General features: G+C 39.2%; 1 protein-coding gene across 4 annotated transcripts in view; it reads left to right on the top strand.

Moving 5' to 3' along the window:
- Nucleotides 1–970: 970 nt before the first annotated feature.
- Nucleotides 971–14734, top strand: part of VIRMA (vir like m6A methyltransferase associated) — a 58564-nt gene continuing 44800 nt past the window's right edge. For 3 of the 4 annotated variants that reach the window (XM_042923266.1, XM_042923268.1, XM_042923265.1), the window contains exons 1-2: nt 971–1071; nt 10752–10867. In XM_042923266.1, coding sequence (XP_042779200.1) covers nt 1009–1071; nt 10752–10867 — 179 coding nt within the window. In that variant the 5' untranslated portion in view covers nt 971–1008. Of the gene's footprint in view, nt 1072–10751; nt 10868–12412; nt 12516–14734 lie in introns of those variants that run through there. The other variant, XM_042923267.1, reaches the window with a different exon arrangement.

The raw sequence follows: 14734 nt of genomic DNA, 5'->3' as shown, positions 1-14734 counted from the left end.
TACTATCTTACACTACAGGTTCTTCAGTCTGTTCGCTTAGTCGTTTTTCAGATGATCCATGTTAGATATGACACTAGTTCATTCTATTCTATGCGCTATTACATCGTATACATATACCACAATTTACTTATTGCTTCTTGTTGATGTCAATTAACAGATGTTTTTGCAACTATTAAGTTTTATCATGAACATTCTCGTATGCGTAGGTATTTCTTTGGGCACATGCGTGAGAATTGTCTTCGAAGTGGGGCAGACACATGTAGTTTCACTAAATAATTCCTAATTGCTCTCCCAAGCACTTGTGCCAATTTAGACTACAAAACAGTTCCAGTTGCTTCAATGTTCATCAACCCCGAGGCCATGAGACTTACTTTTCACTCTACATTTCTATGTTCATGGCATTTCACGTTATATAATTTCTTGTTTTGCTTCAATTAGTTCTCACCCTAAGGCTGGGTTGGGCATTATTATTCACATTTGCAGATGAAAAAAACAAAAAAAAAATCTCTTCGTTTTTAGACTACAGTTGCTTCTTAAAAAAAAAAAAAAAAAAGTCTTACTTTTCAGCCTCGCTTATTGAACCTTTTTCCTGTCAGCCCTGGAAAGGCTGCTTGCTTGGGGAAGAGGTTTCACTGGGCCGGGAGTCCACCGGGCGATGCTCCTTACCCCTCCTCCAACCTCCTCGAATCCCGCTCGGCACCTTGCCATCCGAAGGCAGTCGTGGCTCTGCAACGCGGTGGAAGGACAGGGTTTGGACCACTAGCGATGCCGTAGTCCCCTCCTTTTCTCCCTCCGCCCTCCTCGGTGCTCCTGCGGCGCCCTCCGCCGCGCTGGAGAAGGCGGGGTCGGAGACTTCCGGCAGCACCACTCTTCGGGATAGGCCAATGCTCGCGGCGCCAGCGCTCTGGTCACCGGAAGTGCTGCGGTCTCTCCCTCTCCGGAGCCGCGGTCGCCGAGGTTGGAGCTCTGCCCCGGAAGTCCTCTCCCTATCCCCCGCCCGCGGCAAACATGGCGGTAGACTCGGCGATGGAGCTGCTATTTTTAGATACTTTTAAGCACCCGAGCGCCGAGGTAAGGCTTCCCGACTTGATTCCGATCCTGCTTGCCGACTCGTGGACCCTTACAAAAAGTCATTAGGCGGGCCTCGACTTTTCCTCCCGCCGTTTGCCGCTTTAACGCCTCACAGACATAGCCCCCTCCCCCCAGCTTGGGTGTAGGCACCGCGTCTGAGGGAGGGCGGCGGTAGACCCCCCCCATTGCCCCCGGCTTTCCCTTAGTTCCCCAGGCCTTTGGTCGAGCTGGCTGCCCCGCTTGCCTTGTTCTTTTGTTGTTGTGCTGTTGTTCCTGTCAGCTTCGGACCTTGAGAAGGATCACGGTTTTCAAGTTTACCTGAGGTGGTGTTTGGGAGGGGTCTTGGACAGCTTGAGTTTGACAGCGCAGGTGACTGGGTAGGGTCACGCAGGTTTCGTGGTTCCTGAATCCCTCCTCCTAGGTTTCCGTCCTGACAGGAGTTCTGCTGTCCAGATGTGACACTCGTTCGGTTCAGGATTGCGGCGTTCTCCGGTTTGCCCTGAGACTTTAATCCTTACCTCTTGGAAGGATTTCACACATTAGGACGCGAAGTTCTTACACGGAACGCCCTTTGCGTGGAGAATACTTGCGAAGAAGAGAGACTTGAGAGGGTTGTAGCTCATCTGTCTGTGCAGCATAAGTGTCGTGTCGTTTGGAGGGGCGAGGGTGGGGGTGGTGTGGACGACCGGAGTGCCCCTGAACGTCGGAGTGGCTCTGCGATATTTAAGTGGAAAGGAGCTAGTTGACTAACGGTTCCCGAAAGCTGGCCCAAATGAACATTAACCAGGTCCACAGAGAGAATGAAAACGGCCCCAGAGCTCCCATTTCTCTTCCAGTGTAAACTTAGTTTAGTGAACGGTTCTTTCTTCGGAGCTAGTGATGATAGTGGGTAGTGGTTGTATCTTAATGCTTTGTTTGGCAAAATAAAAAAATTGACAACTTGGTGGCCTTCTAATTATTTCGACGAGTGGTTTATAGGTGGGTAAAAATAAAAACTTTTGGAAACTTGAGCATGTCTTACTAACAATGAGTGAGTTTGTGGTCTCGTTTCTTGTGGGTCAGTAAGCTCTGCTTGTCCCAACGACTGCCCGTACTTCTGTGACTGTACTTCCAGCTAAGCTTTAGAAAACTCATGATGGAGTTAGTAGTTGGATCAGAACGAACCTGTCATGTGTACAGTAATAAAGAACTGTTAAAAGTGAAAGAAAGAAGTCTGTGATGAGTTGGTGATGAGTTTAGGTAAATCGGCGTTAATTCACTTGTATATTTAAAAACCTAGTATTTCTTGGGGTACCTGGGTGGCTCAGTCTGTTAAGTGTCCCAGCTTCGGCTCAGGTCACGATCTGGAGCTTTGTTGGCTCAAGCCCCCGGGGCGGGCTCTGTACTGACAGCTCGGAGCCTGGAGCCTGCTTGGGATTCTGTGTCTCCCTCTCTCTCTGCTCCTCCCCCACTGTGTTTCTCTCGCTCGCTCTCTCAAAAATAAACATACATTAAAAAATTAATAAATATCTAGTGTTTCTTCGTTCATTCTTAGACAAACATTGAGGACCAGGAGAGGTCAGGACCAATTCTGGCAATGATTGAGGGAGGCTTAGTAGAGATCACATTGGAACAGAGTCTTGAAGGAAGACTAAGGGTTTGGGGGGAATATGCAATATTGAGCTGTTTGTTCTCAAGGAGCTTATAACTGACTATTGGAGGTTAGGTCCACAAAAGTATGATTCAAGTTAGAAGGCAATGAGTGTGTAAAGAAACAGTGGGAATCCCTTGGTGTTTATCATCTCTCTCTCTTTTCTCTCTGTCTCTCTGTCTCTCTCTCTCTTTTTAAAAGTAAGCTCTGTGCCCAGTGTGGGGCTCGAACTCATGACCTTGAGATCAAGAGTTGCATGTTCCACTGGCTGAGCCAGCCAGGCACCCTAGGGTTTATCATCTTTATTCCAAAATGCTCTGACGTATTAGGTCCCCGATGAGTATATATTTAGCTCCGTTTGGTGCTACCAATAAGGCTACGTGATTTCAGAGGAGGGAGAGATCACTCTTCTTTTGAGAATATCCGGGAAGACTTCATCAAGGCAGTTAGCATGTGAACTTGGTCTTTGGTGGAAGAGGAAATGTTCCACAATTGTAGATAAGAAAGCAGGGCATTCTCCTGGAGTAGTCAGTCCTCTGTGGAGTATGCCAAAAATATTCGTATTAAGTGGCAGCTGCAGGGCAGTTCGAAGCCAGATCATGGAGTTCCTTGAATGCTCAGCAAAGGAGTATGGACTTTGTTTTATAGGAAATAGGTAGTTTTTGAGCAGGCAAATTAAATGACTAGTAAAATTCATTAAGTCAATTAATTGATCAGCAATCCCTAAAATGATTCAGAAAAATTAGAGATGGCAAATAAGGAAGAAAAAGTGAGACGTCATGAAAGCTTGGGTTTAGCAGATGGCCAGTAATCATTGTCCACAGTTATTGAATGCTCATTTTGTGCAAGATGCGGTGCTTTTGTAATTTAAATATACTATCTCTAATTCTTTTAATAATTTTGGAAGATCCTTATCCCTATTTTATAGATAAGGAGAGTGAGTGTGAGAGGTTAGGTCATTTTCCTAAAGTGTCATAGCAGGATGAAGGCACAGTAATGTGGCTCTAAAGCCATGCCATACTGTGTCTCAGTAGGGCTAAGTAGGAGGGGATAGGTACAAGATAAATTTTGGATATAGAGTTGATAGCATGGCAACTGATTGTGTGAGAGAGAAAGAGTAGTTAAAAGTTCTAGAGTTATAGTTTTAGAGACTAGAGAATTGGGAGGGCCACTGATAATAGAAAAGTCTGAAATTGGGTTTGATGGGAACAAGATAATTTTAGTTTTTGGTGTGTTTAGTGGTACACCAGAGAGATTTGCTCAAGTAGGAATTTGGGAATTTGTTTTAACGATTTCATTTATGAAAAATACTTCTGAAGGTGAGGTATAGCTCCAGGAGGGGCAATACAAATAAGAAAACAAAAAAATAAAAACTCCCAAAACCTATTGCCCTTGCCTTCAAAGAAGTTTGTTATCTGGTGAAGAAAATATTTAGTCACATTTCCCAAGGGGAATACTGAAAGGGGTTTGAGTCGTGTTAAATGAATTACAAATTGTGTTTGTGGTTTGTATGCCACTTTATTAAAAATTAAAAAAACTGGGGCGCCTGGGTGGCTCAGTCGGTTAAGCAGCCGACTTCGGCTCAGGTCATGATCTTGCGGTCCATGAGTTCGAGCCCCGCGTCGGGCTCTGTGCTGACAGCTCAGAGCCTGGAGCCTGCTTCATATTCTGTGTCTCCCTCTCTCTGACCCTCCCCCGTTCATGCTTTGTCTCTCTCTGTCTCAAAAATAAATAAACGTTAAAAAAAAAAAATTAAAAAAACTTAGTCAATTTTTTAAAAAGTTTACTCATTTTGAGAGAGATTGAGAGAGCACAAATGGGGGAGGGGCGGAGGGAAAAGGTGGGGGTGGGGAGAAAGAGAGGGAAAAAATCTCAAGCAGGCACCATTGCTGTCAGATGCGGGGCTCAAACCCTTGAATTGTGAGATCATGACATGAGCCGAAATCAAGAGTCAGACACTTAATGTATTGAGCCTCCCGGGTGCCGCAATTATTATTATTATTTTTTAACATTTATTTTTGAGGGAGAGAGAGAGAGACAGCAGATCCAAAACGGGCTCTACACTGACAGCACAGAGCCTGACACAGGGTGTGAACCCACAAACTGAGAACCCACCGACTGAACCACCCACGTGCCCCTATTATTATTTTTTTTTTTTATTTTTAATGTTTGTTTATTTTTGAGAGAACATGAACAAGGGAAGGGCAGAGAGAGGGAGACAGCAGATCTAAAGTGGGCTCTGTGCTGTCAGACGTGGGGCCAATGTGGGGCTTGAACTCACAAACCCCAGGGGATCATGACCAGAGCTGAAGTCAGATGCTTAACAGACTGAGCCACCCAGGTGCCCTGTACTTGTATAACATTTTAGAAATATACTTTATTTTAAAACAGTATCTTTTTATTTTGACTAGGTAACATATGTGTGAGGTAGAAATTCAATAGATACAAAAGGGTATACAGTAAAAAGTATGGCTTTTTCTTGTCCGTGTCCTCTAGCCATCATGTTTCTTTGCCTAGGTATTCTATATAATTCCATTTTTACTGGCTGCATAATATTTCTTTAAGTGATAACGCTATTTATATTATATTCTCATACATTTAGGTTTCTTTTTTTTTTTAAGTTTATTGGTTTATTTTGAGAGAGAGAGAGAGAGGACACGTGCACAGGGGAGGGGCTGAGAGAGAGAATCCCAAGCAGGCTGTGCACCTTTAGTGCAGATCCCAACACGGAGATCAAACCCATGAACCATGAGATCATGACCTGAGCCAAAGTCAGACGCGTAACCAACTGAGCCACCCAGGTGCCCCTACGTTTAGGTTTCTAACTTTTTACAATGATGTGATATTCTTTAATTATTTAAATTAAAAATATTAAAGTTATTTTATGAATATTTCTTTTTCTTTTTAAAATTTTTTTTTAACGTTTTATTTATTTTTGAGACAGAGAGAGACAGAGCATGAACGGGGGAGGGGCAGAGAGAGAGGGAGACACAGAATCGGAAGCAGGCTCCAGGCTCTGAGCCATCAGCCCAGAGCCCGACGCGGGGCTCGAACTCACGGACCGCGAGATCGTGACCTGAGCCGAAGTCGGCCGCTTAACCGACTGAGCCACCCAGGCGCCCCATGAATATTACTTTCTAGAGTAGAATTGCTAGGTTAAAATATAGTCTTACAATAATGATTGATGCTAGAAAGTACTGCTTCATTTTAGAGTTTCTTTAAGAAACTAATTTAGAACTCATCTGAACAGAAGTGATAATGGAAGTGGTAGGAATAGATGAGATAGCTTTAGCTTACCCTTAAGGAGAGGGTAAACAGAGAGGGGAAAATAGTTGCAGGATAAAAGAATAAGGAGGGGGAGACAGCTATACTGTGACTTGTAAACACACAGTGACTCCTTCTGAAGGTAAATGTGGTTCAGAGTCCTGAAATTTGACCAATTTATTCTTCACATTCCTGCTATCTCTGTAATCATAAATCTTCCATGATTCCCCTTGTCTTCCTAGGTTTAAGTACTCCTCTAGATATCTTAAGCGCCTACTTCATTGTAATATTTGCAACTCTCTGAAAACACAATTCAGTCAACTTTTATTCAGCACTTATTAAAAGTCTTCCATTCATTAAATGAATATGCTAAGCACTTTGATTATAACAAAGTATAAACTGAGACTTGGTTCTTGTCTTCTTGAGATACAACTGTAATGGGAGAAATAAAAAAAGCAATTACAATTTAGTTTGATAAGAGGCTTTTGATTCACAAGGAGAGGCATCTATCTAGACTTGCTCTGGCACAGGTTCCAAGAGAAAGTTAACTCTAGGGGTGTCTGGGTGGCTCAGTTAAGCATATGGTTTTTGATTTCGGCTCAGGTCATGATCTCATGATCAAGCTCAGACAACTCAGAGCCTCCTTTGGATTCTCTTTCTCTGCCCCTCCCCTTCTTCTTCTTTTTTTTTTTTTTTTAATGTTTATTTATTTTTGAGAGAGAGAGACGGAGCATGAGCAGGGGAGGAGTAGAGAGAGAGGGAGACACAGAATCCAAAACAGGCTCCAGGCCCTGAGCTGTCGGGCACAGAGCCCGACATGGGGCTCGAATTCAGACTGTGAGATTGTGACCTGAGCTGAAGTTGGACGCTCAACCAACTGAGCCACCCAGGCGCCCCTGCCCCTACCCTTCTTGTGCTCTTGCTCTCTCCACCCCCACCCCCCCAATAACAATAATAATAATAATGATAATAATAATAATAAAAAGAGGGGTGCCTGAGTGGCTCACTGGATTAAGCGTCTGGCTCTTACTTTCGGCTCAGGTCATGATCTCATAGTACAGAGCCTGCTTGGGATTCTTTCTCTCCATCTCTCTCTGCCCCTCCTCTTTCTCTCTCTCTCTCTCTCAAAATAAATAAACTTAAAAAAAAAAAAAACCTCTTAAAAAAGTGGACTCTAAAAGGAGTTGGGACAGAGGAGTGTGGGAGCAGAGATAATATAGCATGAGTGAGGGCGTGAAGGGTGAGAAAGAGCATGGTATGTTGGGGCTATAAATTTGAACTGATCAGAAGAGGTTATACTTGTTTATAAGACCAGAAATTTGGCCTGGGGAGCAGGGGAGTGATACATTTATCTTCTAGAAGGACTACATTGCAATAGGAGAATGGGTGGAGGGGGGCAAGAAAGAAACCCCAAACCAGTTAGGATCCTATTGCTGTAATCCAGATTAGAGTGAATAGTGTCTAGAACTAGAGAAGTGAAGCAGTAATGGAGAGAAATACCAGATTTGAGAGCTTTTTAGAGGTTTAATCACTGGGACTTGATATTTAGATGAATGATTTAGGTGAGAGAATGAGAAAGAAGCAAAGGATAATAATGGTTTCTGTCTTGGTCATTGTGTGGATGGTGTTGCAAACACTGATATAGGAGAGTTCAGTTTTGGACTTGAGTTTGTGGTGCCAGAGGGACATTCAAGTGGAGATGTCCAGTTGGCAGTTGGTTATAGTGGTCCGGGGCTTGGGAGAGAGGTCATAAATGGAGATTTATATTTGGAGTTGACTTATGGCAATGGATGAAAGTTTTATTTCTTGTAATTTTATTGATTGTGTTTAGCTACTCTGCCCTACTTTTCTCCTCCATTTTGCCCTCTAGCCATGGTGAACTATGCTTGCAATTTCTTGAACCTTCCAGGTTTTTGTTTGCCTTCCTTATGTGCATGCTTCTCCCTTTGCTTGGAAAGTTATTCCTTCTCCTCCTTTTCCACTGATTCTTGTTTTCCTTAAAGACTTACTTAGCTCGGGGAGCCTGGGTGGCTCAGTCAGTTGAGCATCCAACTTCAGCTCAGGTCATGGTCTCACTGTCTGTGAGTTCGAGCCCCATGTCAGGCTCTGTGCTGATAGCTCAGAGCCTGGACCCTGCTTTAGATTCTGTGTCTCCTCTCTCTCTGCCCCTCCCCTGCTCATGCTCTGTTTCTCTCTCTGTCAAAAATAAATTAACATTAAAAAAAATTTAAAAAAAATCATGGAAGATTTATGATTACTTAGCTCAAGTGCTGTTTCTTTGGGGAAATCTTTCCTGACACTCCTCTTTTCCCCTCCACGAATTTTTGCTCACAGTCTGGGTTAGGTAAGTACCTCTTTGACTTTGCACAGACTCCTTTGTGAGTCTGTATCATAACAATATATCTGTCTACCACAATAGATGGTCTCTTCCTTAATGGTTGAGATTATGTTTTTGTCTTGGTATCCTTGGGACCTGCCATTCCTTGGAACATAATAGATATTTAATAAATGTTTAGAAATAAATATTGAATAAAAGGATAGCAACTAATACAGAAACTCTTCTACTTACAGACAAAATGGATTTTGAAAGTCTGTTCATAAAACTTTAAGTTCATTTTTTTTAGGTCCACAGTGATTACACCCTAAAAACTGATACTATTAATCAGTAGAGGGCAAGGTAGAGGAGGATGCAATTAATAACTTTTGTTCTAAGTTTCCTTTGTACATATTAATGAGAATTTATAATATGTAAGCAAAGGATCTTCAATATAGTATACTTTGTAAGTAGAGAAGTTCTTACAGGAAGGAAACATAGCACCAAAGTTTGAGGCAAAATGCTAATTTCTTTTGTGTAAAACTATGTAGTATATGTAGAATACCTATAGTATATTTGTAATAATAAGTATACAAGTTCAGCTGCTGTCACAAAAGTTAAAATAACAGTGGATTTGATAAAATAGGATTTTCTCTCAATCTGGTTGTTAAGTATTCTAGGGCTCATATGACAGTTCCACAGTGTCAAGGGCCCATATTCCTTCTGTCCTTTTCCTTTGCCATCCTTAGGGTATTGCCTGCCTTGTCCAACCAAGGTAGCTCACCGATAACATCTGTGTTCTAGAAAGGCAGCAGAATTTTGGAATAAGAAGTAGAAGGAGTTTCTAAAGTCTGAACCTTCCCTTTAAGGACATGATCTGGAGTTGCCTGCATCATTTCCATTTCCATCCCATTGATCAGAAGTTAGTGATCATGGGGTACCTGGGTGGCTCAGTTGGTTAATAACCATCCAACTCTTGATTTTGGCCCAGGTCATGATCTTACAGTTCGTGAGATCAAGCCCCATGTCAGGCTCTATGCTATTAGCATGGAGCCTGCTTAGGATTCTCTCTCTCCCTCTTTTTCTCTCTCTGCCCCTCTCCCATTCATGCTCACACTCACTCTCTCTCAAAATAAATAAACTTGAAAAGAATGTAAAATAACTCAATAATTTTTTAAAAAGTTATGATCAGGTGTTCACACTGGCTTAAGTGTCCAACTTCAGCTCCAGTCATGATCTCACAGTTTGTGAGTTCGAGCCCCGTGTCGGGCTCTGTGCTGACAGCTCAGAGCCTGGAGCCTGCTTCAGATTCTGTGTCTCCCTCTCTCTCTGCCCCTTCCCTGCTCATGCTCTGTCTCTCTCTGTCTCAAAAATAAATAAAAACATTAAAAAAAATTTTTTTTAAATGCAAAATTGGGGGACTCAGTCAATTGAGTGACTCTTGATTTTGGCTCAGGTCATGATCCCAGGGTTGTGGGATCAAGCCCTACACTGCTTAAGATTCTTTCTCTCTCCCTTTCTGCCCCTCTCTCCCACTCACATGCTCTCTCTCTCTAAACTAAAAAGTTAAATTAAAAAATGCAAAATTGGGAAGTCATCCTGTCACATTTTAGGAAAGACTAACTTGAATAATCTTTTGGTCTGTTGATATGCATGATATTCTTTGCAGCTTCCAAGAGAGACTCAAGAGTCATTCTTTCTAGATACAAATAACATGAACCATTTTTCTCATGAATTTTGATCACGAAGTAATCAGGTTGGCTGAACTTCTAGGAAAAGTTGGTGTAAAATAGTTCAAAAACAATGTGAAACATTCATTTTAAATTACTGATCACGAGAGCTATCTTTGATACTGTGTCAAATAATACATAGAAGTAAGTGTATACTAAATATAATTCATGCTATCCATGTCTTTTATTTTGATAAACAGTTTGTGGATTCAGATTATTTCAGGGAGGGCTTCACTTCAACTATTAAATACCTAAATGACTCTCCTTGATCTCTTGTTATTAGTTGTATGGAAGTTTAGTAAATTAAACTGATTTAAGTATAGATCTGTAGTCTCAGTCTCTTATTTATAATTCAGAAATTCAAAAATGGCAGAAAAGTCCACCCTGAATTCATTTGGTCTTGCAGTCTAATCTGAACTGACATGGTAGTTACAATCTTTTTTAGTATGAATGTTTATACATGTAGCTGCAGAAATATTAATGTTTTGATGACAAGATAATCAAAAGCAGAAGCAGAGAGTGTTAAGTAACATGTAATATTTGTATCATACTGCCTTTCTAAAAACCCAGAAATTCAGGATTGTGAAAAGCATCTGGCACCAGACGCTGTTTAATGATATGGAGTTTAAGATTATTTGTGACATTTTGAAAGAAATTAAATTGAAGATGAATAAATTTTGAATAGAGAAAGTGTTTGGTTTTGCTTACAGTATGTCCCTGTCCTCCTTCTTTTTTTTTAAAGCAAAGTTCTCATATAGATGTAGTACGTTTTCCATGTGTGGTTTATATCAATGAAGTCCGAGTCATACCCCCAGGAGTAAGAGCCCATAGCAGCCTGCCAGATAATAGAGCATACGGGTAAGTGAGCTTTCTTTTTAAAAGTGTTTGTGACAAAAGATTGTCCTAGACATATTCTTAAATGCAAAAATTTGAGGTAATGTTTTGTAAGTAAAACAAACAGCAACCTAAAACTTTACTCAGTTATGTTATGTTGGATATAGGTTTTCTATATAATCCACATATTATTATAAATTTGAAAAGCGATTATTTGATCTAAGTACCAGAAAAAAATTTTTCTTCATTTTTTTTTTAATCGGTGAAATAGGTTTATATTTTCTAAAATATTCTAGGGTGGTACAGTCTAGTAATTGAAGTATTTTTAACCTGGCTTTTTCCTTGAAAATAAGTAAGAATTAGTCTGAATATTTAGAAATGTATCTTTTATATTATTTTATATCAGTTTTCATGACTTAATGGTGATCTTCTTAGCCTGATACATGTGTCTTTTTATAAATTTGTAGCTTCACATTAGCCTTTAGTTTTAAGTAGCAAGTACTTATTTGATGCTTTCTCTTTCTTAGGCTCTGTGGGAAATAAGCAAAATGTAAGACATGGTCTCTGATGTGGAGTTGTTGATAACTTTAACAGCTGACCTAAAACAGAGGAATTTGATCTCTGTTGTACCATGAATAATCATTTTCTTCTTCTTATTTTAATTACATGAATTGGAAGTATAAGCCAAATTTTGGTTTTGGAAGCATGAACATATACAGTAAATATATTTATATGAGTTTTTAGCTTATAGTCTCAGTACCACATTTTATTATGTGCATGTTCTAATAGCTTAATTTCTGTTACTTGAAAGAGTTAAACCAGCTACTTAGTGTTATGGTACAGATTCAAAGTGAAGGGCTCATTTCTTCATAATTATGAAAAGTAGTTGGTTATTTGTAGAAATAGATATAAAATCTTTATAGGTTTTCAGATCATTCAAAAATACAACAAATACAAAATGAAACAATAAAAATATTTAATGTTTATAATGAGAAATCATCACTGACTTCATATATCTTTTTTATCCGCGTTTAAGGAAATAAAAACATGTTTTCCAATCATTTTCTTCTTGTTTTTTCCTATAAAGGGAGATGTGTGTAGAATGGAAAAGATGGGGTGATGACAGTGTAATCTAGCAGTCTTCTCTAATTGTACTGCTTTTGGTCAAAGAAGGTCTATCAGTTATCTCTTGCTACATAACAAATTACAGCAAATTTAGCAGCCTAAAACAGTAAACATTTATTATTTCACACTTTTTCTGAGGGTCAGGAATCCAGAAGTGGCTTATTTGGTTCAAGTTCCCTCATGAGATTATAGTCAAGATACAGTCCAGGGCTGCAGTGATTTGACTGGGACTGGAGAATTTGCTTAGAAACTCACTCACATGGCTGTTGTCAGGAGACTTCAGTTCTTTGCCAGGAGATCTTCTCTATGGTGCTGCTCATGTCACAACATGGATTCCTCCAGAGTGAGTGAGAGCGCATACTTCTAACCCAGTATCAGAAGTGATGTACCATCATTTTTACCATATTCTGTTCATTACATGTTCTGCTGGTATGGTGTGGGAAGAAACTACAAAGGTGTGAATACCAGGAATGAGGGGTCTCTGGGGCTGTCCTGGAGGCTGGCTAGCACAACAGGCAAAATGGATCTCTTCCATTAGCTGCAATGGGTAGGAGTATTGTTAAATTTTCCCTTTTTTCTCTCTTGTATTTCTTAGCTGGGGGTAAATGGCAGTTCATGTTTTAATAATTCCAAATATGAAATTATCAGAAACAACTTTATACATCATTAATATGTTATAGAACAGTAAATTAAAGTATTAATGCAGTAATGCAAATAAGTGTAAGATGTCAGAAAGTAATGTTAGAGATCCAGTGATATTTGTGCAGCATACTTTACAGCATTGTTTTTTCTCATTATAAACATCTTTATACATCTAGCCAACAAATTAAAATAGTTAACAAGAAGTTTTTTCTCATTATAAAATTCAGGAATGTATAGGTAAAATTAAAATCCCTGTAATCCCTCCCTCCTAAGAAAATCCTTACATTTGATGCATTGTGTTGTTTAATGTATATGTGTATATTTGTATATTTTGTTGTTATATGTGGTGTTTGTATATTTTGTTGTTATTTTTTATAAGTGTGGTATCTTATGTGAGGTTAGGTTTTAGAGTCAACTTTTAAGATGGAAGTCTAGTGCAGTCAAATCACCATTGATTCTTTAAGTTGCTTTTCACTGACCAGTGCTTGAGTTTTTGGGGCTTCAAAAGTAAAGAATTTACATTTGAGTTACCTTTTTCCTTTCCTTAGATACTGAAGGAATCTAAGGATTCCTAGTATCCTAGGGTCTAGTTTGAAGAAATAAAGGAAAGAGAGACTAGAGATGTTGCGCATATACGGTTGAATTTGGGTTAGGTAAATGTTTGCTACTCTAACCCAGCTGTATACTGTTTTGTATATTTCTTTTTTACTTAACATTACGTCAGGAGTACTTTCACATCATTAAATACTATTTGAAAATATAATTTCTAATGGTTGCATAATCTAATGAATGACTGTACAGTAGTCCCCCCCTTATCCATGGTTTCACTTTCCGGGTTTCAGTTACCTGCGGTCAACCGCAGTCCAGAAGCAGATGATCCTCCTTCTGACAGATCGTCAGAAGGTCAGTAGTAGCCTAATGCTAAGTCGTGATGCCCATGTCATTCACCTCACTTCATCTCATCACATAGACATTTTATCATCTCACATCACAATAAGAGGGAGTACAATACAATAAGATATTTTGAGAGAGACTACATTCCCATAACTTTTATTACAGTATATTGTTATAATTGTCCTATTGTATTATTATTATTAATCTCTTACTGTGCTTAATTAGAAGTTAAACTTTAATATACGTATGTATATATGTGTATACACACACACATATATATATGTACAAATATATATGGAAAGAACAGTATATTTAGGGTTTGGTACTATCCATGGTTTCAGGCAACCATTGGGGGTCTTGAAATGTATCCCCTGTGGATAAGGGGGTACTACTGTACTGTAATTTGTTTGGCTAGTTCCTTATGTGGGGACCATTAGGTGTTTTTTACTTTTCAAATTATAAATAAGAGTATGATGAACATTCTCTTGAAAAAAAAGTCTTTTTTTGTGTATCAGTGTTTCCATAGAAACACCTAGAAAAAAGGTATTTCTGCATCAGATGGTATGAACATTTTCTCATTCTCCTGAATTTTATTGCCATGTTGCCTTTCAGAACAATTGCGCGTGTTTGTACTTCTATCAGTGCATAAGGGAACCTATTTGATATACTTTGGGCATTACTCCTTTTACCATTTGAATTTTTTGTAAATAACAAAATATGTGATGTTTAGAATCAAGGTTTTTAGTTGAGTCTGAGGAATTTCAGCCAAGGGTAAAATATGTAGCAAGTAAGATTTCATTCTAACACAAATTAAATAGGCTTTACTCTTAACTATGTAAGTCTACAAAAAAATCAAAATGTTTATCTAAATTGCTACTATACAAATTTGAATTTAGGCTTTAAGTCACAATTTAGGGCTCTAATGCCAAAATTATTATTATAATCTTGTATTAATGTAGGTTAAGTTGAAATCAAATTGTAATTATGTAACTCAAAGTTAGTTAACTCCTGATTCTTTCTGCTAATGGAAGGGAATCATGCTATAATGAATTATAAAAGTAGGTGTTACAATTAATTAGCATTTGTCTTTATAATACATTAAGACTTTAAAATATTTATGTGTATTAGAATGGCCCAAGTAGCAAGCTAAAGATACTTGTTGATTAAAATTTCATTTTCAGTAATACTCAAAACGCATAGGTGTCTACTTAAAAATTGAATATGAATTTT

The sequence above is a fragment of the Panthera leo genome, chromosome F2, assembly GCF_018350215.1.
Source record: "Panthera leo isolate Ple1 chromosome F2, P.leo_Ple1_pat1.1, whole genome shotgun sequence".
NCBI classification, from domain to species: domain Eukaryota; kingdom Metazoa; phylum Chordata; class Mammalia; order Carnivora; family Felidae; genus Panthera; species Panthera leo.
Note: the sequence above shows the minus strand (reverse complement) of the source record. Positions and strands in the feature narration are given on the sequence as shown.